Here is a 23,952-nt window from a genome sequence, read left to right as displayed (position 1 = left end):
ATCCATCCATCCATCCATCCATCCATCCATCCATCCATCCATCTGACCAACTATCCATCCATTCAACACATATTGAGCACTTAGAATTTGTAAGGTAGTATAGTAACAGTTTTCATGTTTTGAGCACTTACTAAGTTCTGGGCTCTACATCTATTACCCATTTAATCTTCTCAGTAACTCTGTGAAGTAGTTACTATCTTGGCCACTTGACCAGTGAGGAATGTCAAGATACTTTAAAGAAGTAAAGATACTTTCCCAGCTAGTGAGCAAGGGGGTGGTGATTTGAATGAAGACCTGCCTGCCTCCAGAGTTCGTGCTCTTGGTCCCTTTACTTGTGTACCCTGGAATTAGTACTGTCTTGGTTTTCTGTATGCTTTACCAAATATCACTATTGCTCACACAATTCAGGCATTTGAATGTCTGTCTGTTTGTCTCTCCACCCATGCGTCTTCCCAGATAGTATGTAAGCTAGTCAGCTACCCATCCTTCCATCCAACTGCCTACCTGCGCTCCCTCTGTCCCTCCCTCCCTCTCTCTGTTAACCCATTCCTTCCTCCAGTGGTGTGCCAGACCTGGCTCTTCCTCACTCACAAGATCTAGGAACCAATTGTACACTCTCTTTCCAAGTCCACATTCAGTGACGTCACACCGGTAGTGTGAAATGCGGCACGGTAAGATCATTCACACCATGGAAATGCTACAGAGCAGGGCTCTTTCTCCTGGAGAAGCACGTGTTAAATATTTACCAGCACAGCATTGCTTCCATCCACCCACCAATCCTGCTGTGTCTTTATTCATTTATCTTACTGTTCACCTGTCCATCCATTTACCCAGTTCTGCGGTCATCCAACTATGTTTATGCATTTGCTCACCCATCCACTTATCTGTCCGTCCAGGCATCCATCATTCATCTATCCACCCGTCCTCTGTCTGTTGTCCATTCGTCTGTCCAACCATCCCTCTATACGTTCCCCATTTTCCTATGCATTTGCCCACCCACCCATCCTGCCCACCCATCCCGCCCACCCATCCCACCACCCATCCATCTCACAGACTTGCCAAGAGCCTCCTATGTCATCAGCCCCACGCTGACCCCTGGGATGAGGGGATGCCTGAGACACAGTCCTTATCTTCCAAGTGCTGTTCCCCTTTCCTGAGTGGGGCCTGGCCGGTTCCTTCCTCCTATCCTCCCAGAAGCCAGGACACTGCCCCCACTGCCTGTGTGTTGGGGTGGGACCCTGCTGGAGCCGATGCCTGGCGGGAGCCCTCCCCACGCCCCACATCCCACCTCACCTGGTCTCCTTTCTCCTCTGTTGTCCTGTTTGTCTCCTCCCGTCCCGCCTGCTCCTCGCACCTGCTCTCCTTCTGCCTGGCTGCTTGGGGGCTCCAGCTTTCTCCAGACCTGACTAGGCTAAAGGAGAGATGCGCCAGGACTAAGAGAGACATCTTGGCTCTAAGAGCTGGGGGGAGAGACATGCAGGCGCTGAAGCACAAGTGCGACTGTAAGGTATTGTCCGTCTGTCCCCCCGCGTCCTGGCTGGGGCCCTGCAGAGGGGGGCCTGAGCCCCTGGCACCCGCCCGACACGGAAGCCTGGCCACATCTCATGTCCATGCTGGGACTGGCTCACTCCTTTCCACGTGCTTGCCTCTCTCTCTCTGAGCAAAAGCTTAGTGGTCTGCCAGCATTCCTGGGGGGTGGGGTCTGCACGCTCTCGGACCCTCCGCATCACCGGGGAGCTGACTCCTGAGCTCCGTCCCCAGAGAAGCTGATTCTGGAGGTCTGGCCTAAGGCCCAGGCACCTGCAGATTTGCGAACTCTGGCGGTGGGTGAGGGTGTGAGCGTGAGTGAGGGACGCTGGACATTCCTGCCCCTCTGAGCCGCTCACAGAGATCCAGGCTAAGGAAGCCTGTAGGAGAAATCACAGCACCTTCTTCTCAAATGGGACTCAGACTTCTGGATCATGGTGACATCGACAGCAGGGACTTCCCTTATTAATCGAGCACCTACTATGTGCTATGGGCTTTGGAGGCCTACAGGCCTGGCTTTGGATCCCAGTCCCACCACTTCCTCTCTGTGTGATCCTGGGCAGGCCTCTTGACCTCTCTGAGCCTTGGTTTCCTCACCTGTGAAATGGGGGCATTGACAGTACCAGCCCCCAGCTTGGATGGAAGGAAGGATTAGGTGAGCTCAGATCTGTGAGGTGCTCCATGCTGCCTCGGAGAATCAAAGTCCCTGTTATCTGTGGGCCTGTTGGTTTTGTCCCCAGGGCACCCGGGGAGGCAGCTCTCTCTCTCTCTGCCGTCATTGGCGTCAGTGAGGCTGGTGAGTGAATCAGCGGGCCGGGCTGGTAGCCACGGCGCTGGGCAGTGGCACAGCTGGGATTCAAACCTGGGTCTGCGCGTACCGCAGCTGAGTGATATCCATCCTGGGCCGCTGCTGGTTCCGACTGAACCTGAGACCTCCTGGGAGGAGGGGACAGACACTATAGTTTGCAGGGTCCTTATATAGACATGCCACAGGGGGGCCTGTGACCTGAATGGGGCAGCTTCACTTCTCAGAAGGCCAAGGCCCAGAGAAGAGCCGGGAGCTCATGAAGGGCGGAGTCCACCACCGGGGTTCCCACCCTGACTGTGACCCTGGACTCGGACCCCCCGCCCGGCCCCTGCACTGTGAAGGTGGGTGGAGGCAGCAGGCTGACTTGGGGACACCTTCTGGGGTGTTCACTTGTTGCTCTTTTTTGCCCAGGAAAATGCCAAAAGAAGACCGCTTTGGGAGTTTGTAGGACAACTTCCTGCCTCGGCTCTCTGCCAGGAAGGAAGTGGGCTCAGAGCAGAGGTTTCTAATCTGGGGGTTGTGACCCCTCCCACCGCTCCCCCAGAGGAGGGTGAGCATCTTTGTGCAGTTTCTGGGGTCGGTTTTTTGTCCTTCTCCTTAGATTATCAAGGGGGTTATGACCCCCGACCCCCACCCCAGGAGGCCAAGAATCACTGCTGAAGAATTGTGCCATTGAGATGCAGGGAGTCCCCACGGGACCTCCTTTTCCCCCTGCTGGTCGTTTCCGGAAAGTCAGCATTGTTCCTGAAAAGCCACCACCCTGTGCCTAGGCCCAGCACCCCGTGGGTTTTGCAAGCCAGAGAGCCAAGGAGTACGGGGAGCCCGGACCAGGGGCTTGTTTGGAGGAAGGTGATAGGGAGAGCGGAGACCCGAGACCCCCCCCCCCCAGGTGTGCTCCTGCCTTCCGCAGAGAGCCTCAGGGAGGAGGGAGTGCTCCGAGAACGCCCTGCTGGTTAGGACAGTCACGTGGCTGTTTACATTTAAATCAATGACAGTGAAATATAATCCGGACTTTGGGTCCTCAGCTGTACCAAGAGTCACTTGTGGCTGGTGGACCCCCAGTGGGCATTTCCATTATTATAGGACGTTCTTTCAGGGGGCGTTCTGTCGGGGAAGATGCTGGGGCTGGGGGCTGGGGGCTGAGGGGCGCAGGAATGACTTAGGGGACAGCAGCGCTGTGTGCAGGCCCCGGGCTCCCCCAGTGCTCAGGGTGCCGGCTTCCCCCTCCCGGGTCCGCTTCCCGTTCTGCTCAGCCTGCTGCATGGTGTCCGCGGGTCCCTGCCTGCACGGGGAAGCTGCGCTCCGCTCTGTGGCCCCTTTACCCTTCCCCCACTTTCCTGGGCCTCGGCTCAGTAAGAAACTTGGCTGCTTGGGAGGCAGGGGGGTTCCTCACTTGGGTTTGGCAGATGGGATGGGGGTGTGCACTCACGACCCCTGAAGTAACCGTGGGCATGGTCATTTTACTGTTCAGCATGCCTCCCTGGACCCCGTCTGTTAGTCCTCATAGACCTTGGCACATCTCAGTAGGGAAACTGAGGCTCAGTGAGGTTAAGTGACTTGTCCCGAGAGGTACAGCTGGGATCTGAACCCAGGCCTGGCTCTCCAGGCCTCAAGTCTTTCCCCAAAGGGAGACAATCGGGTTAAGACCCCTTTTTGCCAATTAAGAGGGTTCCTCCAGGGTGATCCCCAGAGAACGAAGGCCCCTTCTCACCTTGCCCTGGGATGTCTCAGGTGCCACTGCCTGGCTGTCCCTCTGGGCTTCTGCTGCCACCTCCCTGGAACTGTATGGGCCCCAGGGTCTTGATGTGTGCCGCTCCGGCTGGGAGGCCAGGGTAGGGCTGGTGGCCCTTGGTGGCAGGCATCCTGGGGCATCCCTCAGCTTCTCTGATGAGCCCCTCTGCCTTTGCTCAGATGACCCAGCTCATGAAGGCGGCCAAGAGCGGGACCAAGGATGGGCTGGAGAAGACGAGGATGGCTGTCATGCGCAAAGTATCCTTTCTGCACAGGAAAGACGTTCTTGGTGAGGCACCGTGGGCCTGGCTGGCAGGAGGCTGGGGCTCAGCTCTGTGACAGCAGGGGCAGGTGGGCAAAGCCACCTGGGGTCTGGCATCCTCTGGTGGTAGGGGATGGGGACTGACCCCCAAATATCTTGGCTGGTCCCAGTCAGTTTCCCACCCTCTGGCAGGTATGACCCACCTCTTTCTGGGGGAGGTGGGGCCTCTCCCTTCAGCGTCCCTGCCCTTGGTCTCTGTCCTGGCAGTCTTGGCCTCCTGCCTCCCACACGGTTCAGCTCACCTGACTTCGTCTTTGAACGTTCCCACTCTTTCCTTTGTCCATCGCCCATCTGTCCACCAGCCAATATTTATTGAATTCCCCCGAAGTGCTGCACCCCATGCTGGGTATAGGGCCACCAAGATGAACGAAGCAGCATTTCCTCCGGGAGTTCCCGGCTCATATAAACAGGAAGTGACCACAGAGGCTGACAAGCAGCCATAGGGAGCCGGGGAGGGGGGAATGGAGGGGAGGGGGTGGGAGGGACAGGAGCATGGAGGAGCGCAATGCAAATGAGTGGTCAGGGATGGGCTGGGAGCAGGAGGGGGATGGACCCAGGTCAGTCAGGTGGTGGGGAGTGGGGCAGGAACCTGGTGCTCTGGGCGGAGGTGTCAGCGTGTGCAAAGGCCCTGGAGCTGGGCAGTAGGAGATGTTCAAGAAACGATTTTCCTGAGGGTCAACATTTATCAAGTATTTACTGTGTCTGGGCACCCTCTTATGATCCTTACAGTTCCTTGCTTAATCCTTGCAGACACCAGACAGTCCATAGGACTGCCCTGTTCCCATGTGGAGATGAGCTAACAGGCACAGAGAGGTTCAGTGACTCACCTGGGGACACACAGGCGTGGAGAGGATGGCCGGGGCTCCATGTGACTGGAGTAAGGGGTGGGGCGTGAGAGACTGGAGCCAGGTCAGCGCAGATATTCAAGCCAGGGAGAACTCCGAGACTCTGTGCCCTCTTGAAAAGTTATGCGCTATCCCTTCTCTGTGCTTTCATTTTCTCATCCGTGCAGTGGGGCCCCTGTGGCATCTGTCTCAGGGGCCATGGTGAGAATGACCGAGGCAGTGTGTGGACAGAGCCTGGCTCTGCTGTGATGCATGTCATTCTCGGGGGGGCAGTCACTGAGTGGAGGTGTTTGGGGCTGGGGCGACGTCTCGCCGGTGTGGGTTCAGATCCCAGCTCCACAGCCTCCTGGCTTCACGACCTTGCATCATTCTTAGCGGGGGCTGGTTCCTCATCCATGAAATGGGTTCAACCCCACCACTGCTTGGACCTGCTCCAGCACGGAACCTTTTGGGGAGCCACCGGCCCCCGACGAGGAGCCCTTCCAGGCTTAGTGGGGTGGCCTGGAGAAGGGACAGGGTAGACAGGCTGGTCGGCTGGTAGCTGCTCCTGGTCACCCTCCCCACCCCCAGACTGGCCAGGCTGCCTGCAGGCTCTCCCTAAGCCCTCCCCACCCCGCCCGCCAGCCCAGAGCCTTGCCTAAAGTGACCCTCCCACCAGCGGCGTTATTAATAGCTGCGGCAGGGCTCGGATCGCTGGCCAAGAATGTTACCCAGTGGCGAGTGGGGGAAGAGGAAGCTGCGGGGCCGGCGGCTGGGGTGGGTGCGGAGTGATGCCCGGGGTACCATGTGGGCCAGGCAGGAGGGCCTTCACCACCCCCACCCCCACACTGTGGTCCGATGTCCCTCCTCCTCCTCCTCTTCTGTCTCCTGTTCAGGTAAGGGCCTGCCTGGGTGTCCCTGCTCCCTCGGCTCCGGCTCAAGGGTCATTGCCACCTCCTCCTTCTGAGCTTCCCCACAGCGCCCGACTGCCCACGGCCGCCACCACTGGGTTTCAGGCCCAGAGCAGCTAGGGTCCCGTCTCCCTGTGCCCGCATCTCTCTTGTGGGGACAGAGCCTTCCGAGGCCAGATCCCTGCACTCTTCCTGACCTCCCTCTTTCTCTCTGCGCGAGGCTCTGTCTCCTGCCCTCTGTCCAACAGCCGCCCCCACTCATGTCTACACTGTCCCCTTGAACTTTTTCCCTTTGGGTCTGTCTGCATTTTTTTTTCTTTTTATGAAAAGATGAAAACACAGCTAAATAGCCCTGTTCTTCTTGGGGCTTACTTTCTTCCCCCTTTTGGGCATCCAGAAGAAAACTATTTTTAGTGCCTAGTGATGGAGACATGGGCCGCCTGGCTTTCACCGGGCCAGAGGCGGCTGATCTGAGCGGGGACAGTGACTTCTGGCAGAGTCCATGCTGAGAGCTGGAGCCCTGAGGCATGCCGCTTTGTGCTGCCCTGCTCGCTCCCCTTTATTTCTGGCCGGACAAATCGAGCAGAGTACAGCAGTGGGTGACCCTCTGTGGCCCCGGGACCCCGGCCCAGGGTGGTGCCCAACTCCTGGGGGCTGAGCAGGGTACGGTATCCTCACTTCTCATGTGTTACCAGCCCATCTGACTTTCCAGGTGACTCGGAAGAGGAAGACATGGGGCTCCTGGAGGTCAGCGTTACGGACATCAAGCCCCCGGCCCCGGAGCTGGGCCCCATGCCCGATGGCCTGAGCCCTCAGCAGGTCTGTGTGCAGAGCTGGTTGGTGGGGGTCTTCAGGGGGAGGGGTGGTCAGGGGCCCCGTGAGTCTGGGTCTTGAAGGGAAAGTGTCGAGCCGGGGCTCCTGGTGGAACCTCAGCTTCTTGTCTCACCAGCTACACAGCCTTCCAGACTGAACCCCGCAGGTGCCATGCCATTGTCCCAGGGCAGTGGGCCCCCAAGCCTTTGGAGTGCTTGCTTCCCAGCCCTGGGGGACCGGAGCATTCTCGCTTAACTGTTTCACATGGAGGTGTTATTTGCAGGAAGGGGCTGCCGTGACGGGAGGGTTGAGGGGCATTAAGCTCATCCAGCTTAGGGGGACGTGGAGGGGCCAGCCTGCCCTCTGTCCATGGGCTTCTCCCAGGCACTGGGGGCCTTGGGCGATGCCTCTCTTCCCCCTCAGTGTCACCCTGGGACCGAGACCGGGTGACCTTGCTCTAGGCCTCAGTCAGGGGCACGTTGTCACGTTGGCTGTCCCAGCCATGAAACGGGGAGAGACGCCCAGCCTTCTCTGGGTGTGGGGACGCTGAGCAAGTCGTGTCAGGGCAGCAAAGCGCCAAGGAGGGGTTTGCCCCTCTTGGGGCCGGCAGAAAATCCTGATGTTTGGCCTCTTTAGAAATCCAGGGAGATGACCTGTGGCCACACCTTGTGTCTCAGGAGTCCGTCTGCCAGCTTCCTTCATGTCTGTTACCCCTGCCTCAGGCACTGAGGTGGTGATGCTCGCCACTGGGCAGCAAGCCCCCGTCAGAGCATTCAGAGCTGGACTCATGATCCTGGGCTCCTCTCCCTGGCACTGGCCAGGCCTCTTTCCTCAGGAGACTCCTGGGTCCTGCTCAAGCAATGTTCATTACTCCTCACCACTGGCTCTCAGTCGACGCGATCTTACCCCCCAGGGCAGTTGGCCACATCTGGTGACATTTATGGTTGTCACAGCTGGAGGTGTCCTTGGAACCTAGCGGGTAGGGGCCAGGGATGCGGCTCAGTGTCCTACACTGGCCAGGCCCCACAACTGAGAATCACCTGGCCCCAGGCATCAGGGTGCTGAGATCGGGAACTCTGGGACTAGCTCGGGCCCCTGGGGATGGCAGAAAATGCATCCAGCCATGGGGTTGTGTGGGCCGTGGTCGGGCCCGGGGCCTGTGGGACTTGCTGAGAAGGGTGTGCCAGAGGCAGAGTGGAGGTGTCCCAGAGGAGCAGGGGAGATGGCGGCGTTGGGGACCTCGATCACTGCTCAGGATGGCTGTCGGGGCACTGCGAGGGTTGGTCCCCCTCCCAGCCACGGACCATGGTGGATGGGCTCCTGCATCAGACACTTGTCCCACGACACCTTTCATGACCTCTGGCCTGGCTTTGGGTCACTCAGGATGCTCTAAAAACCCCAGTACCCGGGTGGCGCCCCGTACTGCCTCCATCAGACTATTGGGGCTGGTGGCTGGGGGGCAGTAGTTTCAAAGACACCATGCGAGGCCGCTGAGCAACCGAGTGTGCCGCCGCCCCTGCCGGCTCGGTGCTGCTGACCAAGGGAGGTCTGTTGGACTGGGGCTGGTCAGGCTGCGCCTGAGTGTGTGTGGACTTGGGCTGAGGAGAGAAGGGGCCAGTAGGAGGGGGCGGGATGTTTGGCCTGCAGTGGAGCCCCCTCGGGGGGGTGCGAGGGCACCCTGTGGCCCACCTGTGAGAGATGGATTGGTGGGGGGTGGGATCTGCAAGGCACGGGAGCTGAGATCTCTCTTCCATCTAAGAATCTCCTACTCGAGTTGCCTGGGGAGGGGCCTGCCTGACGCCGTGCAGGGGAGGTGGTGATTCCCTCACCTGGATGTCTGCAGGCAGAGGTGTGGCAGGGCGCTCGGGCTCCAGCACCCGCACCCCCACCTGCAGTCTGGGCTCTGCGGGGAAATGGACGCCCGTGGCTCCCAGTGCTCCCCAGGGCGGGCTCTGGCACCGAGGCTCCTTTTCCTGGCACGCCGGGCCCAGCACCTGTCCTCGCCCAGCCCGTGGGGCGGCAGGTGCAGGCGCTGACCACGCTGTCTGGCTGCGCAGGTGGTCCGGAGGCACATCCTGGGCTCCATCGTGCAGAGTGAAGGCAGCTACGTGGAGTCTTTGAAGCGGGTGCTCCAGGTACGACTCCAGGGGCCTCTGGGGAGACAGCAGGGAGGACCCCAGAGGGACACTTTGTGATGAGTGTTGGGGACAGTTCTAAGGGGAAGGGGCCACAGGTCACCACTTTTGTGGGGATAGCAGGAATTCCTGACACCTCAGTGTTTACGGGGTTCTGCATTTTGGATACAAAGTTGGGGGTCTGTGAAGGGAGGTGTGTCCTGTAGGGCGGAGGGTGCCGTGCCTTCCTCGCCCCTCCAGGAGCCCCAGGCAGGGTCGTGTTTCCCAGCCTCCTGGGGCCACCCCGAGGCTGGAGCAGGTGTACCCTCTCCGGCAGTTAGGACGCCTGGTGTCACTGTGTCAACTCTGGTGCCAGCCTCGTCTGGGGTTGGCGCTCCTGACGTGCTGAACCCTCTGGGATGCCGTGGCCTCGGGAGAGGCCAATAGGGAGGCTATTTTGGGGGTTGTAGGTGTTCATGACACCCTTCTCCTCCCCTCCGGAGTTCAGATCCACAGAAGGGGAGCCCAGGTGTCAGGAAGGGAGACGTGGAAATATCACCATGTTCCTGATCAGCGGGTTGGGGGGTGGCTCTGGGTCTAGGGTCCATGGGACCTAGCTGGGACATCACTGCCACCTCTCCATTTGGGGGACTGGCTCAGTCCTAGGCAGAGCTGGATAGGGCCAGCTGGGGCCTCAGGCCTTGCCTCCATGGAGCTCCGTGTGGGCATCTTCCTCCCACCCCTGCTTCACACCCAAGTCCAGGGGGTAGGTGTGGGTTGTGGGCAAAGAGGGGCCAGGTGTGTTACATCCATGGAGATCCTTCCAGAAGGATGAGGAGTGAGGAAGGTCTGCCTGTGGCCTGCCGAGTCCTGCAGGGGCCTTGTCCAGGTTGCCCGCGGGGCAGGTGGGGAGGAGGGGCTGTGGCCGGGCTCCGGGGCACTGACCGCCCGGGCCCTGCAGGACTACCGCAACCCCCTGATGGAGATGGAGCCGAAGGTGCTGAGCGCCCGCAAGTGCCAGGCGGTGTTCTTCCGCGTGAAGGAGATCCTGCATTGCCACTCCATGTTCCAGATAGCCCTGTCCTCCCGCGTGGCTGAGTGGGACGCCACTGAGAAGATCGGGGACCTCTTCGTGGCTTCGGTACGTATCCCCAAACTCTCAGGTGCAAACCGCAGCCCTGACCTGGGTGCCATCCGGGCCGGCTTCCTGCTGCCACCTGGTCACCTCTCCAAGCGCGCAGGGGCTGGGGGTCGCAGGGCCCGGATCTGCCTGGCCCCAGATGGGGTGGGCGCGTCACCTTCCAGTAGGTCCTTGGAGGCATCCATGGCTCTGGTGCCGGTGAAGCCTGCTCGCTGTTCTGGCCCTGCCTAGTGGCAGCCCCTACAGGAGGCCAGACACAGCGGGCAGCCACCCAGCCGGTCTGCACCTTCCCTACTGAGTGCTTGCGGGGTGCCCAAGGTCAGCCCTGCTGGTGCAGACTGTGGCCTTGGCCCCCAGAGGACGCTACGGGGCATTGGGGGAGCGCACTGGATTGCGCTCCAGGAGGCCTGCCTGGGTCCTAGCTTGGTGTTGTCACCTAGGGCGGCTCCAGGCTCTCTCTTGGTTCGGGTCCACAGCTGAGGGGGGCTCTTGTGAGCCCCAGAGCCATTCATGGAGTGTGAGGGGGGTCAAGTCGGGGGAACTCCACTTTGATCTGTTGTAGGTCATTGGGTTTTTCTAAAAGAAAAAAAAAAATCGTTGTTTTGAAAATCCCAGCGCTCAACAGATCTGATGCCCTGGGCAGTGTGGACAGGGCCTGGGGGCAGGAGTGCCATCCTTGGGGCTGGAGGGCCAGGGTGTGGTGAGGAAGGGCACATGGTGAGGGGTGTCAGGCGTGTCCCTACTCCCCCTTCTCCTCCCTTCGCCTTTCAGGGCTGCCCTGCTGGGGGCGGGGGAGGGTCCCTTGTCTCTTGGCACCACCTCTTCCTCCCTGGGACCGCGGGCCTCTCTCCATCTCTTGGAGCCTGGTTTCCTCCTCTCAGTGGGGTGACAGGTTTTCCTGACCTCAAGGCTGATTGTGAGCCTCCGGGTAGCCAGTACCGAGGGCGGGGGTGCTCGCCGCCCTTCCCCTCACGTCGTGGTGACCCTCCCTCACTGCCCCCGTGTCCGTCCCAGTTCTCCAAGTCCATGGTGCTAGATGTGTACAGTGACTACGTGAACAACTTCACCAATGCCATGTCCATCATCAAGAAGGCCTGTCTCACCAAGCCCGCCTTCCTCGAGTTCCTCAAGGTGGGCCCGCGGGGGTCGAGGGTGCCTCTCAGTGGGTTTCTTGGGAGGGAGAGGGCACTGGGACCCAACCTTGGGGGTCGCATCATTGCTGTGGCCTGGGTACCTCCCCTCTTTCCTTTGGGACAGCCCCAGCGCCATGGGAAGAAAATCGGTCCCTCCTGCCCCCCCAGGAGGAGGCTGATAATGAGTTAGAGAGTCGGTCCGCAGCTTGGGAAGCTGGAGTTGGGCCAGGTGGAAGTGGGGTTGCCCAGAGGGGCCTTAGCCTGACTTCTTCAGCCTGCCAGGACCGGGGGGCTGTGTGGGGGGTCCCGCGGCGACAGAGAGCCCTGGCTGTGGAACCAGGGACCCCCGGGCTCTTCTTTCAGGCCCGAGGCTGAGCAGGGTCTGGGACCCTGGGTGGTGGCGGGGAGAGCCCAGGATGGGCAGCGTCTGCCCTCTGGGACGCTCGGCACCCCCTGCAGATGGGGTGGGGGGCGGGGGGGCGTCGGTGAATGAGTCCACCTGCTGTCCCAACAGCGGCGACAGGTGTGCAGCCCGGACCGCGTCACACTCTACGGGCTGATGGTGAAGCCCATCCAGAGGTTCCCGCAGTTTATCCTTCTGCTTCAGGTACCGCTCGGGACCGGCCTCCGGGGACCTGCAGGGTGTGGCCTGGGCTGGCGAGCCTCCTGGGGTGGGGGCTTCTCATCTGTCATCCACAGCCCATCCGTCTGCTGTGGATGGTGGGCAGGACCTCCAGCCCGTGGTCCCCTCTTTCTCTGCTCCCGGAGTGGCGCTGATCATGTCGGACAGCTATTGTCGACCTCCCCAGCGAGGAGGGCTGGGTGACTGGTGGTGGCAGGAGCTGCAGGTGCAGGAAGGGAATGAGGGCACATGGGCTCCCAGGCCCTCGGGGGTCCTGGCAATGGGGAGACGCTCAGTAAGTGAGCTGACTTTGGCCACTCCAGGCCCCTAGAGAGAGCGTTAGTCCCCTCACAGGGCCCTGAGAGCTTGGGACACCTCCCCTGATGGCCGAGGGCCCTTAGTCAGGGTGAGCCCTCTGCCACCGAGCTGGGCAGGAGGGCTGCCAGGCTGCGGACCCCCGTGGCACTTTCCTCTCTGTCCTCAGAGCTGCTGGCTGCAGGAGGGGCTTTCATCCCAGCAAACTGCTGATCAGTGAATTAGAGATTGAGCCACATTTGTATTTTACTTTTTCATTCGTTAGCTATTTCTTGAGGCCCTGCTATGTGTCAGGTACCATCTCTCTTGGCCAAAAGCAGGACACCTCCAACCCCAGTCCCTGCTGGAGGTGGGAGGGTCCCCGGCCAGGGGAGGGTGTGCTGGGGCGGGGTTCTCAGCCTTGGCTCTCTCGGGGTCCTGGCAGGACATGCTGAAGAACACCCCCAGGGGCCACCCAGACAGGCTGTCCCTGCAGCTCGCCCTCACGGAGCTGGAGACGCTGGCCGAGAAGCTCAATGAGCAGAAGCGGCTGGCCGACCAGGTGGCCGAGATCCAGCAGCTGACCAAGAGCGTCAGTGACCGCAGTAGCCTCAACAAGGTGAGTGCCAGGGTCCCCCCACCTGCTCTGAGAGCCTTTACCTGCTCTGAGGCCTTTAACACCTGTCGCTGGGCCTCCTCCCATCGGCCGCCCACTAGGTGGCAGTGTTCTCAGAGGGAGGGGAGTCCTTGTTTCTCTCTGAGCCCACGGACCTTACCGGATTAGAGTCTACACTGCACCCCCACATTCATTATTATCCATGTTATTTTAGGATAAAAACTGATTTTGTCCACCAGTGTCATTGCCAAGAAAGACACCAGAAATGACAGTCTAGCTTCATGCATGTACGAGTAGGCACTGGGGTCAGAATCTGGGTTTGAATCCAGATTTTGCCAGTGGTACTCACTGTGTGGCCTCAGGGGAATCACCCAACCTCTCTGAACCTCACTTGCTCCCTCTGAAAGGAGAACCCAGTGGTGCCAGACCCCAAGGCTGCTGCGAGGCGAACAGAGGAGTCCTTAAGATCGGGTGGCTCTTGTTACTAGTGTTATTTGTAAAGAAGAGAGGAAAAATCCATGCCATGTTTTGGGGTTGCAACTCAGGAACATTCTAGTAAAACAAAACAAAACAAAAAAAAAAAACCTTGGAAAACTTTCAGATGAGTCCATATAGAACCTTGTGTTTTCAGAACACAAAGCCAGTACTGAAAAGTGTCGTCCCCTTGGGTCATCTGTTGGTGCACGTGACGTGAAGCGCCAGAAGCTGCACCCAGACCCAGGGGACCCTGCACCCTGGGCCGCCCCGTTTTGACCTGCTGGAGGGTGGAGGTTGGTGCGGATGACTCAGGGTGAGGCAACCGCATCTCAGGGCACAGAGGCAGGGACACTGGCTGTTTTGGGGGCAGAGACGTTTGTGGTGTCATCACGGGGAGGTGTTCAAATCTTTCGGGGAAAAACTGGGAGTCTCCTGGGCCTCAAAAGCAGAAGTAAGGCCAGTGACGAAGGCCAGTGAGATTTCAGCTACACGGGGTGGAACTTTCTGATAGTGCAGAAGCTTTGCCCAGAGGACAACAGCCCTGTCCAGGTGGCCCGCACTTCACAGTGTGTGACACTAACCTGTGCTGCCATCTCTGATCGCTGCCGCAGGCCTGTGAAGCCTGGATGGGAGAGTCTGTGGGCTGTTCTGAGCTTCAGGGGTCTGACATCTTTTCTTTTCCCCCCAAAGATTTTATTTATTTATTTGTCCGAGAGAGAGAGAAAGAGCAAACCAGCGGGGGGAGCAGTAGGCAGAGGGAGAGGGGGAAGCAGGCTTCCTGCTGAGCAGGGAGCCCGATGTGGGGCTCGATCTCAGGACCCTGAGACCATGACCTAAGCCAAAGGCAGAGGCTTACCGCACTGAGTCACCCAGGCGCCCCCAGGGGCCCTGCATCTGCAGAGTCTCCTTCCTCAGGCTACCTTCAGGCTGTACATGTGCTTTTAGGCCCACACACTATTTTTAAGAAGATGGAATCAGTTGCTGTCACTTAAAAATGGAAAGCTGTCCCATAAAATCCAGACTGGCAGGTCTTCTCGAAGCGTTGGAAGAGCCGGCCTGCCTTCCTGCAGGCCACTGGCCACCTGAGAAGCAGCTGCCGAGGCCCTCTCAGTCCCCAGTCCCTCCCCGCCTCCAGGCAGGACTCCCTAACCAGCCCCATGCCAGACCTCTATGTCGGAATGTCTCTAGAAAAACAGACTTCAGGCCAGCCCGGCAGCTGCGCTGGTATCTGAGGGTGTCTGCCCTTGGGAGGTGTCCTCTTCTATCCCTCCCTGGGTCCCCTTCACTGTAACCGAGAGGGTTTCACCGGGGCCGGAGCTGGGGGAAGCTGGGCAGGCGGAGGTCCTCCGTGGCATCTGCTCGGGGCAGACCCACTGTTCTCTTCTGTGCTGTCCCCCTGGGGACCCGGACAGTAAGAGGCTGTGGTCACTGGCTGGAGGTCAGGAAGACCTGTTTGGTGTTGGGCAAGGAACCAAAAGCCCCGAGCCTCAGTTTCTCCACATGTCCAATGGGGGGCATTTTCGAGACGTGTGGGACGTGGTTGTGGCTGTGATGTGGCTGCACACTGTGCATACCCCTGGCCAGGGCCCCCCTTGGGCAATCTCGGCTGGTTCTGAGACCGGTCTGGTGATGTTCCTCTTGCCGTCTGTCACCCAGGGAAAAGCAGAATTGAAACCGGGTGCGTCCCAAACGGAACCCTGCCGGCTATTTCAAAATGTGCCTGCTCAGGACTCTCCAGGGGAGTGTTTGTGCAATATCCGGCTCCCCCCTGCCCCCCTTTTATCTGCCTACGGGGCAGGGGCATGATTGCCAGCAGCCCAGGGGACTTCCAGGTTTTAGGTCACGGCACATGTGGCAGTCTTCAGCGGACCTGCTGTCTTCAGGGTTCTAGCCTTGTCTCCGGGAGCTGGCGTCAGCCTGCTGGTGGAGGGGGTGGCGTAGGGGAGCCCAGCCTTAGCCATGATGAGAGGGCCCCCCCAAGGGACCCTGAATCATTGTTGTGTTAGGGGCCGTGGGGCCTCCCAGACCCCCGTCACGCCCAGCTGGCCGTCCGGTGCTGGTGGCAGTGCACACACCTAGCTGTGTCCCGTGCCACGGCTTGGCAAGCTGCTTTACCACTTGGATCTTGGCTTCCTCCTCTGGGGATGGGGATGGCCTTAGGGGCTGCAGAGCTGCTTAAATAGGAAGTGGGATCCTCAGTGCCCAGTGCAGTGCCTGGCAGGCACTGGGCAGTTCAGGCCTTTGTGGCAATCTGGGACACATGGTTCTAGGGAGAATGACAGAGCTGTCTCTCCGGGGGTGGCGGGGGGGAGGCTTAGGGTAATCTGCCCTTTCCCAGCAGGGGTGAGGAGGGAGGGAAGGATGACTTATCATCAGAGTCATGGGTTTTGGGAATGAATTTTGCTGAACGTTTTTCTCCCCTCTGGAAAAAAAAAGTCCCTCTCAGTAAAAAGTTGTTTTCCCGCTAGGTCCCTGAGTGGGATGGTGGTCCCGGTGCTGGCAAGGGCTTCTTGGGGTCCAGCCTGAGATTGGCAAACACCTGCTCAGATGCCTGAGGCTTGAAGGTTTTTAGCCTCTTCGAAGGTCACCTCATTGACGGGGAAATCAGTGCCGGCCCCCTCGTGTGGCGAGGCTGGTGGACTGTTCAATTCAGGGTGCAGGGCTGGGACTTCTTCCGGGCCGAGGTCTCCCTGAGCGAGGCCACTCCTCTTTATGGCAAAGACCATCGCAGACAGCACGGCTGTTGGGACGGCAGCGTCCCGGTTGATGGAGTACACACGGGCAGGGCCAGGCCGTTGGACACATGACCAGTGCCGTCGTGCAGGGCGGGCGCTCAGCAGGGCCCCACACTTGGTGTCGTGTTCACTGTCCTAAAATCCTTAATAATATTTGAACAAGGGCCACATTTTCATCTTGCACCGGGCTCCAGAACGCCAGGCCCGGTAGTGCATTATGTGGGCGGTGGCTCCCCGCCCCACTTGACAGCTGGGAAGCTGGGCTGCCGGCAGGCGAAGTGACCTGCCAGAGGCCTGTGTGGCTGGTGTGCGGGGAGCCAGGGTGCAAACCAGTGTCTGCGACTCCATAGTTTGTGTCGCTGGTGGCGGCCACTGTGGAGAGGGGTGTCCAGGGCTGGCACACCTGAGAACGGGTGCTGGCCTTGGGCCAGCGGTCAAAGACCCCAGTGTGCGGTCCTCTGGCCTCCTCCCTGGTGCCTCTCACCACTCACGACCTTTCTCCTCTGCCTCTCCCGGCCCCGGTGTCTTCTGCGCGCAGCGAGAGGATTCTGCCTCTTGGGCGTGGTGACGTCCGCGTGGCAGCGTGTGCGTTGCTGGTGTTCACTCTGTTCTGTCTCCCTCTTGCAGCTCTTGACCTCGGGTCAGCGACAGCTGCTCCTGTGTGAGACGCTGACAGAGACCGTGTACGGTGACCGCGGGCAGCTGATCAAGTCCAAGGAGCGCAGGGTCTTCCTGCTCAATGACATGCTGGTCTGCGCCAACATCAATTTCAAGTAAGTGGGCTTGGGTCGTAGCTCCGCTGTAGGGACCCCCCCCCGCCCCCATTGTGTCCCAGTTGCTGGACTGGCCTCTCTGCAAGGGGGTCCCCTGTGGGCTCAGTTTGGGTTTCAGACATTCTGGCTTCCTCTCCCATCCCTCTTGGCCTGCTCTGTCCCTATTCCCCTGAGCATCTGGAGTGGTTGTCCGGGGCCACCCCTGGCCTTTGGGCCAGCAGCTGTCCATCTTGCAGAGCGGTCTGTTCTAGAACTCTGCTGTTGGTCACTGAACAGCTTCCCGGGTTCCAACCACCCTGGGATTCAAGAGATTTTGCCACCACTGCCCTGGGCACTGTCTCCCCCACGGAGCCTGGCCTCCTGTCCGAGACTGAGGTGGTGGAAATGCCCGGAGCTGGGCTTCCAGGCTGTGCCTGAAAGAACTAGAACCTGGGTGGGGTGAGGGCCGTTGTGCCCCTGGCTTGCGTCAGGCCTCCAGAGGTCTTTTACTGGGGCTCACACAGGGAGTTCATGCAAAGACTGAGAAATTTTTGACTTCTCTTGAAAATTTGAAGAGCCAGCATTCCAGGCCCACCTTGCCCAGGGCCACAGGGACCGGTCACTAGGTCATACGGCCTCCTTACTGGGTCTCATGCTCTGCCAGCTTCTCGGTCCCCACCTGGCACCATTCACTCACTTGCGTCCCCCTCTTGAGCCTGAGGCCAAGGGATTGTGCCAGATGCTCTCCAGCTGGGGCCAGTCCGGCTGGGGCTCTTAGCCCTTCAAATGGAGGAGACTCCACTTCCGGTAGCTGACAGAGATTTAAAAATCCTCGTGGAAACACTGATATGAAGATGGTAACTGAGATCCAAAGGGGCGTTACCTGTACCTCTCGGCTGGAGCCCCTGATGTCAACTCTGCACCCAGAGTCGGCCGGGGTGGGCATGGCCATGGAGCAGATTTGGGGACAGTCCCCGTGGCTGTGGCTCAGGCACCCGGAGCAGCGCTGTCTGGGGACTCCCAGGCTCACTCACCCTCTATCCACCCATCCGTCTGTCCATCCATCAGACTTACAGGGATCTACCTTTCTGCCAGTTTACAGGTCTGGAGGAGACCTGGCGCTGGTAGGGGACTCAGGGGAAGAAGCTTCTGTCCCCGCTCACTGTGGTGGTGCTTAAGGCTCACTCATTCCCTCCCTCCCTGACTCCGTGCTCTGATTTTTCAGGCACTCTTTCTGGAGAACACCTGCTCTGCCCCCTGCCACTCAGGGTCTAGCCTGGCGTGAGCGGGGCAGGGTGGGCTGGCGGCCCATGTTGGGGGGAGGGGGTGGGAGGGATCAGCTTAGGTGACTTTGGTGTGAGTCACATGACCTGTCCGCACATCGGTGTCCTTGTCTGGATTAATACAGGCTTCCTAGCAGGGCCATTGTGCGAATCACAGGTGACTGGAGGCCAGTGGCCAGCTTGGGGAGAAGGCCTTCCTGTGGTTCCCGATGTGCATGCCTGGCCCAGCCCCGTGGCTGGCCTCCACCGGTCTCAGCCCTCTAGAAATCACTCAGTAACAGGAATGACCTTCCTTTCCATTTTGTCTTTTTCCTTAGGCCTGCCAACAACAGGTATGGGTTTGGGGGCTCGGGGCCTCGGGGCATGTGATTCTGGATCTGGGCTGGGGCCTGGGCACCCCGGGGCTTCCGCCTCATCCATGGCTCCCTGCTCCTCCCAGCTTGGTTTGGGCCCGAGGTCTTGTGCTTGTGCGGCGAGGGGGCCTGGCTGAGCTGGCGTGCTGAGAAGTGTGCTCTGGGCTGGCCCTGGGCCTGGGCTGCTGTGGGCTCTCCAGGGACGCCTCCTGTCTGTCCTGGCAGGGGTCAGCTGGAGATCAGCAGCCTGGTGCCCCTGGGGCCCAAGTACGTGGTGAAGTGGAACACGGCGCTGCCCCAGGTGCAGGTGGTGGAGGTGGGCCAGGAGAGCGGCTCCTACGACAAGGACAACGTGCTCATCCAGCATGCGGGCGCCAAGAAGGCCTCTGCCGTGGGCCAGGCCCAGAGTGAGTACCCGGCCCGCGGCTGCCCGTGGGACATCTGCCCAGGCCTGGGGGCCCTGTGTGCGAGCCCCGGACCGATGGGCCCCCTGGCCGAGAGGCTTCGGCCGGTTTGCAGCCCCACCCTACACAGAGTGCACCCAGACCCCCAGCTGCTCGTGCGCATTCTGGAGTCACACCTCCATCCTGTGCACTGGACACTATCCCTGCCCCCCCACCCCTACACCCCCCCTGCACCTGTGTGCCTACACATGTGCCTACACGAGCGTACATGCGTGATGTGTGTCTATACAAGTGCACATGTGTGATGCGTGTCTACATGTGTGCCTACACGAGTGCACACACGTGACGCCTTTGAGTTCCGGAGAGGATCTTGTGTCTGTGCTTGAGCATTGCCTGCCCCCATGGGACCTCAGTGGATGGCCCTCCTCTCTGTACCTTAGGTCCCCCTCTGTGCAGTGAGGGGCCCAGGTGACACTCCCCTAGGCTCCTCGACCCTCAGGGCCCAGGCTCAGGGCTGTCTGGCTCTGACTTTTCTGGCACGAGAGGAATGAGAACTTGGAGGGAGGGCCTGGGCAGCCTCTCGGCTGTGCACCTCTGTCCATCTCCGTGGTGGCCGTCGCCAGCACTCCCGGTCTGGTGCAGGAGGCTCCTGGCTGCCGTCCTTCCCGGAGTCTTTGCCCCCTTCCTCTCCGTACGCCACCCTTCCCCTGCGTGGCCACACCCACCTCTCTGTTCCTGAGGGGGAGAGCCCCTCCTGCCCCAGGGCCTTCTCTCAGCCTCCGCCCTTCTGCGGGACACTTCTGCTGTCCTACTTCAGTCTCGTTTGCCTTTACTCAGCTTAGCTTAGATGACACCTCTGCAGGGAAGCCTTTCCTGATTCCTTCAGACTGGGCCAGGCCGCCTGTCCTGAGTGCTAAAGGCCCGGTTCAGTGGTCACCTTCCCTGGTGATGGTTGGCGGCAGACCTCCCCTGGGGCCCAGTGGGCAGGGGGTGTTGACCGCTGTTTGTTGAGTGAAGGGAAGACCCCAGCTGCAGGGCTGGCAGGGAGGAGCTGGGCTGGAGGCCCCTTCCACAGGTGCTGGCTCCCCTGCCCACCAGCCCGGCTCTGTCTAGGGTCTGACCTGGGACAGTGCCTCTCTGGGTAGCGGGCAATTCTGGCAATAGAGCGGGAGGGATCACATCATGCACTGTTGCCCTCGGAGGGCCAGGCTGGCCGGTTGCACTCACCCCCAGTTGCTGGGTCCCTTCTCCTGGGTCTGTGAGCAGGAACGGCTATTGCGTGGTTTTCAGAAGCACCCTCCCCCTCCCCTACCCTCAGCGAAGGGCCTCCTTTGTCCTCCCCAGAGATGCCTTCAGCCCTAGCTTGACCCCACCTTATGGCTACCAGCCACCCTGGGGCCCCTCCATCACTGCCGTGTTTCTCGAACGAGACTACTACGCGGCCTGACTCCTTTCAAGGGAAAAAGAAAGAATTCTTCATTCTTCTTTTTTTTCCTTTCTTTTTTAAGATTTTATTTATTTATTTGACAGACAGAGATCACAAGTAGGCAGAGAGGCAGGCAGAGAGAGAGGAGGGAAACAGGCTCCCTGCTGAGCAGAGAGCCTGATGTGGGACTCGATCCCGGAACCCTGAGATCATGACCCGAGCCGAAAGCAGAGGCTTAACCCACTGAGCCACCCAGGCGCCCTAGAAAGAATTCTTGAATCCTAGTTGGCCTTGAATGATTTTTCATTCAAATATGTGCAAGGACAAGACTAGGTGTGAGAAAGTTCTGATGCTTCTATCCCTCGGACAACCATAAAACCAAAACAGAATCAGAAGTGGGATGACTGTGAAGCTACAACACAGCACGATTCAAATTAACGGCATTCGTTTAATGTGCTGGATGAAAGTTGTTTTGCAGAACCCCGTTGCTCACAACGTGGCTGTGGACCTCTTCGGGGGCAGGTTCTCTCAGGGCCTCTGGAACCCTCCCCTAGGGTGCCCTATGGTGACCAGAGCTGCCCACCAGCTTGCCCACCAGGCTCACCGCAGAGTCGGTCTTTGCTCTTCTGGTGTGAGGCATCACTTCCCTGCCAGGCCCCCTCGCTCCCCGCTCGTTACTCGGAGACCATCCAGGTGCTCCTTGCTCATGACCAGAGTCTGCTGGGGCCCTGACCCTGTGCAGGAAAACGTGGCCTGAAAGTCACCACATCCAGGGGACTCAGGAAATACATCTGTTTTTCACACCGTCCTCTAGATGAAAACCCCAAGTAAGCCCTCCCCCTGGGGTTCCATAAGACCCCACCTCGAGAGACCGGGGCCTAGAGAATACAGCCCAAAGTCCCTAGCACGGCATTCAAGGGACTTTCCCTCCTGGCCTGCTGCTCCTTCCTGCTTTGTCTCTTGCTGCTCATCTCCCGTGCCCCCAGCACCACATCTGTATCTTCCCCAGAGATCCGGCCACCCTCACTGTCCCCTTGGCCTGATATCTTTCCTCCTAGTGCCTTTCTTCAGTTGTGGTTGTTAATTGCTGCCCCTCTCCCCCTTTACCTAGGTCATAAGTTCTCTAAGAACAGGGATCCTGGGGCGTCTGGATAGCTCAGTGGGTTAAGCCACTGCCTTCGGCTCAGGTCATGATCTCAGGGTCCTGGGATTGAGCCCCATATCGGGCTCTTTGCTCAGTGGGGAGCCTGCCTATCTCTCTGCCTGCCTCTATGCCTACTTGTGATCTTTCTCTGCCAAATAAATAAATAAAATCTTAAAAAAAAAAAAGGACAGGGATCCTTTCTGTCTTATTTACAGCTATCTAACAGTTGGAATAGAACCTGGCACATAGTAGGTCCTCAGTACATCTGTGAACACTTTGCTGTCTGTGGGCTTCCTCAAACCACAGTCCCTTTGCATATGCTGTTTTCCTTTTATGGTAGCATGCCCACCACACGCCTGGCCCTGTGTAGGTTCCTCACTTTTTGCCAGCACAGTTGGTTCTTAGTCTTCTGGCCTCCTGTGACTCTTTGAGTGTGGCCTGGACCCAGATGCTAGACTACCTGTGATTAGATCTGTGCCCCCTGCCCCCCCCCTGCCACGTAGACTGGGAACTCCACCAGGGCAAGTGTCTCCTCCTGTGTCTGTAGTGCCATATCTCCAGGGTGACAGGTCTTCCTTTTTGCAGTGAATGGACACTTGGGTCCTAGTTAGTCCCTCCTCCACCGTGAAGTTGAGTCGGTCTCTTCTCTGCCCAGATAAGGTGTATTTCGGCCCCCCGCGCCTCTTCCAGGAGCTGCAGGACCTGCAGAAAGATCTAGCTGTGGTCGAGCAAATAACCTTCCTCATCAGCACACTGCACGGCACCTACCAGGTACCCAAGCCCGGCCCAGTTCTGTGGGGCTCGGGCTCCTCCCTTGGGCAGTGCCCAGCCTCAGCAGGCAGGGTGGGAGAGGGCTCAGGTCTTAGCCCAGGCCCCAGGCATGCTCCTGGTTTCTGAACCCTGCAGGCAGGAGGAGCAGCTACAGCTAGCTCCCCACTGCTACCTGGACGCCTGGTAGGTGGCCTCTGGTTCAGGGTGAAGCTCCGATGGGGGTTAAGTAGGGTCTGGGTGCGTGGTGATTTTTTGTTCTCTGCACAGTGACCAGTCAGCCTCGCAGCCCCTTCCTGGACCTCACCCCAAGGCTGGAGAGGAAGCTGGCTGGGAGGTTGTATCCCTCTCGAAGGAGGGGAGCCAGGTGGGGTCTGAATGAGGGCTGGGAAGCCTGTCTGGGCCTGTAGCCCAGGGGCCATCCACCTGCCGTGGCTGAGTCAGGGGTCCCTGTTGAGCTCCCCAGCTCCTCTCCCCTGGGGCCCCCTGAATGCTCTAGGCTCCCGTGTGGCTTTGGGCCTTGTGGTGATCTCACTGGTATCCTCAACCCTAGAACCTGAACATGACCGTGGCTCAAGACTGGTGCTTGGCCCTGCAGAGGCTAATGCGGGTGAAGGAGGAGGAGATCCACTCGGCCAACAAGTGTCGTCTCAGGCTCCTGCTTCCTGGAAAACCTGACAAGTGAGATGGGGAATGGCCACTGCGGGAGGTGGGGGGACACAGGGAGGGGTCACCCGGAGTGGACCTATTCATCAGGGTGGTCATGGGCGTGGGTGTGTACACCCTGGGGGCCCTGCCCAGCACGACGTTTGGCACGGAGGGGTGCTTATGATCCAATGAATGAATGAATGAATGAATGAATGTCCGGTTCATACCTGGCTTAAGCCCATCCTCTGTTAGGAGACTCAGCACCTAGATGCTCAGCTATTATTGGTTGGTTCCATTTGTGCTGTGACCTTTTTCCTGCAGATGGTACAGAGCCCTGAGACAAGGCTCTGGGTCTCCTCATGCACCCAGCCTCCCCCCAGCATGGGCCCTGGCCCCAAATGCCCACCCTGGCGCTTGTGCCCTGTAGACCCTCAGCTGATGTTTGTGGAATTGATGACAGGTGTGGTGGAGACAGAGAAGGCTAGCTGAATGCCAATTTGCCGATGAGGGCGGGGCGGGTCCAAGACTCGGATAGCCCCCACGCCGCTGGCCACAGAGTAGGAGGTCGAGCCGGACTCTGACCTGAAGCCTAGGCTGATGCCGCTTGGGGGCTCACAGCCTGGATTTGAACTTGAGGATGGGGGGGACAGTAGGGGACAGAGCATTACAGGCACACTGGCTGCAGGGCTGGGAAGGTTGGAGCATTGTTGTTTGAGGTAAGGCCGCAAGCCCAGGAACCCAAGATAAGAGGCTCCAGGCTGGAGTCTCAGAGGCAGAGGGGCAGGGCTCTGAGCTGGGATCCGGCTGCCATTCCCCTGACACAGCCCCTTCCTGCCCCTGCATCCCTTTCTCCCATGGGAGAGTTAGTGACACTGGCTCCACCCCCCTCCCTGGATTCCCTCCACCCCCACCGTGGAGAACAGGCCCCAGAGGACTCTGAGGGGCCCACTGCTCCGAGATGAGAGGACAGTAGTGTGACAACAGTGACCTCTAGCTGCCCAAGCCCATTGCAAGCTCATTCATTCACATGTCCATTCTGCATACATTCGTGGAGCACCCACGCCGTGCCCGGCGCTGGGAGCAGGCCGACGGGAGCCCGTTTCTCC

General features: G+C 59.5%; 1 protein-coding gene across 5 annotated transcripts in view; it reads left to right on the top strand.

The window, feature by feature from the left end:
- The window catches only part of LOC111154660 (Rho guanine nucleotide exchange factor 10 like), a 101,421-nt gene that overhangs the window by 28,951 nt on the left and 48,518 nt on the right, over positions 1 to 23,952 (top strand). Inside the window, exons 7-19 of one of the 5 annotated variants that reach the window (XM_022514448.1) lie at positions 1,391 to 1,507; positions 4,247 to 4,355; positions 6,836 to 6,942; positions 8,994 to 9,071; positions 10,012 to 10,191; positions 11,206 to 11,322; positions 11,839 to 11,931; positions 12,686 to 12,859; positions 16,696 to 16,841; positions 18,421 to 18,435; positions 18,682 to 18,863; positions 22,086 to 22,201; positions 22,752 to 22,879. In XM_022514448.1, coding sequence (XP_022370156.1) covers positions 1,391 to 1,507; positions 4,247 to 4,355; positions 6,836 to 6,942; positions 8,994 to 9,071; positions 10,012 to 10,191; positions 11,206 to 11,322; positions 11,839 to 11,931; positions 12,686 to 12,859; positions 16,696 to 16,841; positions 18,421 to 18,435; positions 18,682 to 18,863; positions 22,086 to 22,201; positions 22,752 to 22,879 — 1,562 coding nt within the window. Of the gene's footprint in view, positions 1 to 1,390; positions 1,508 to 4,246; positions 4,356 to 5,936; positions 6,109 to 6,835; positions 6,943 to 8,993; positions 9,072 to 10,011; positions 10,192 to 11,205; positions 11,323 to 11,838; positions 11,932 to 12,685; positions 12,860 to 16,695; positions 16,842 to 18,420; positions 18,436 to 18,681; positions 18,864 to 22,085; positions 22,202 to 22,751; positions 22,880 to 23,952 lie in introns of those variants that run through there. The other 4 variants (XM_022514450.1, XM_022514452.1, XM_022514451.1 and 1 more) reach the window with 4 other exon arrangements.

This window comes from Enhydra lutris, unplaced genomic scaffold (assembly GCF_002288905.1).
Source record: "Enhydra lutris kenyoni isolate GAN:26980312 unplaced genomic scaffold, ASM228890v2 scaffoldscaffold38, whole genome shotgun sequence".
Lineage (NCBI taxonomy): Eukaryota > Metazoa > Chordata > Mammalia > Carnivora > Mustelidae > Enhydra > Enhydra lutris.
This window is presented reverse-complemented; position numbering and strand designations above follow the sequence as displayed.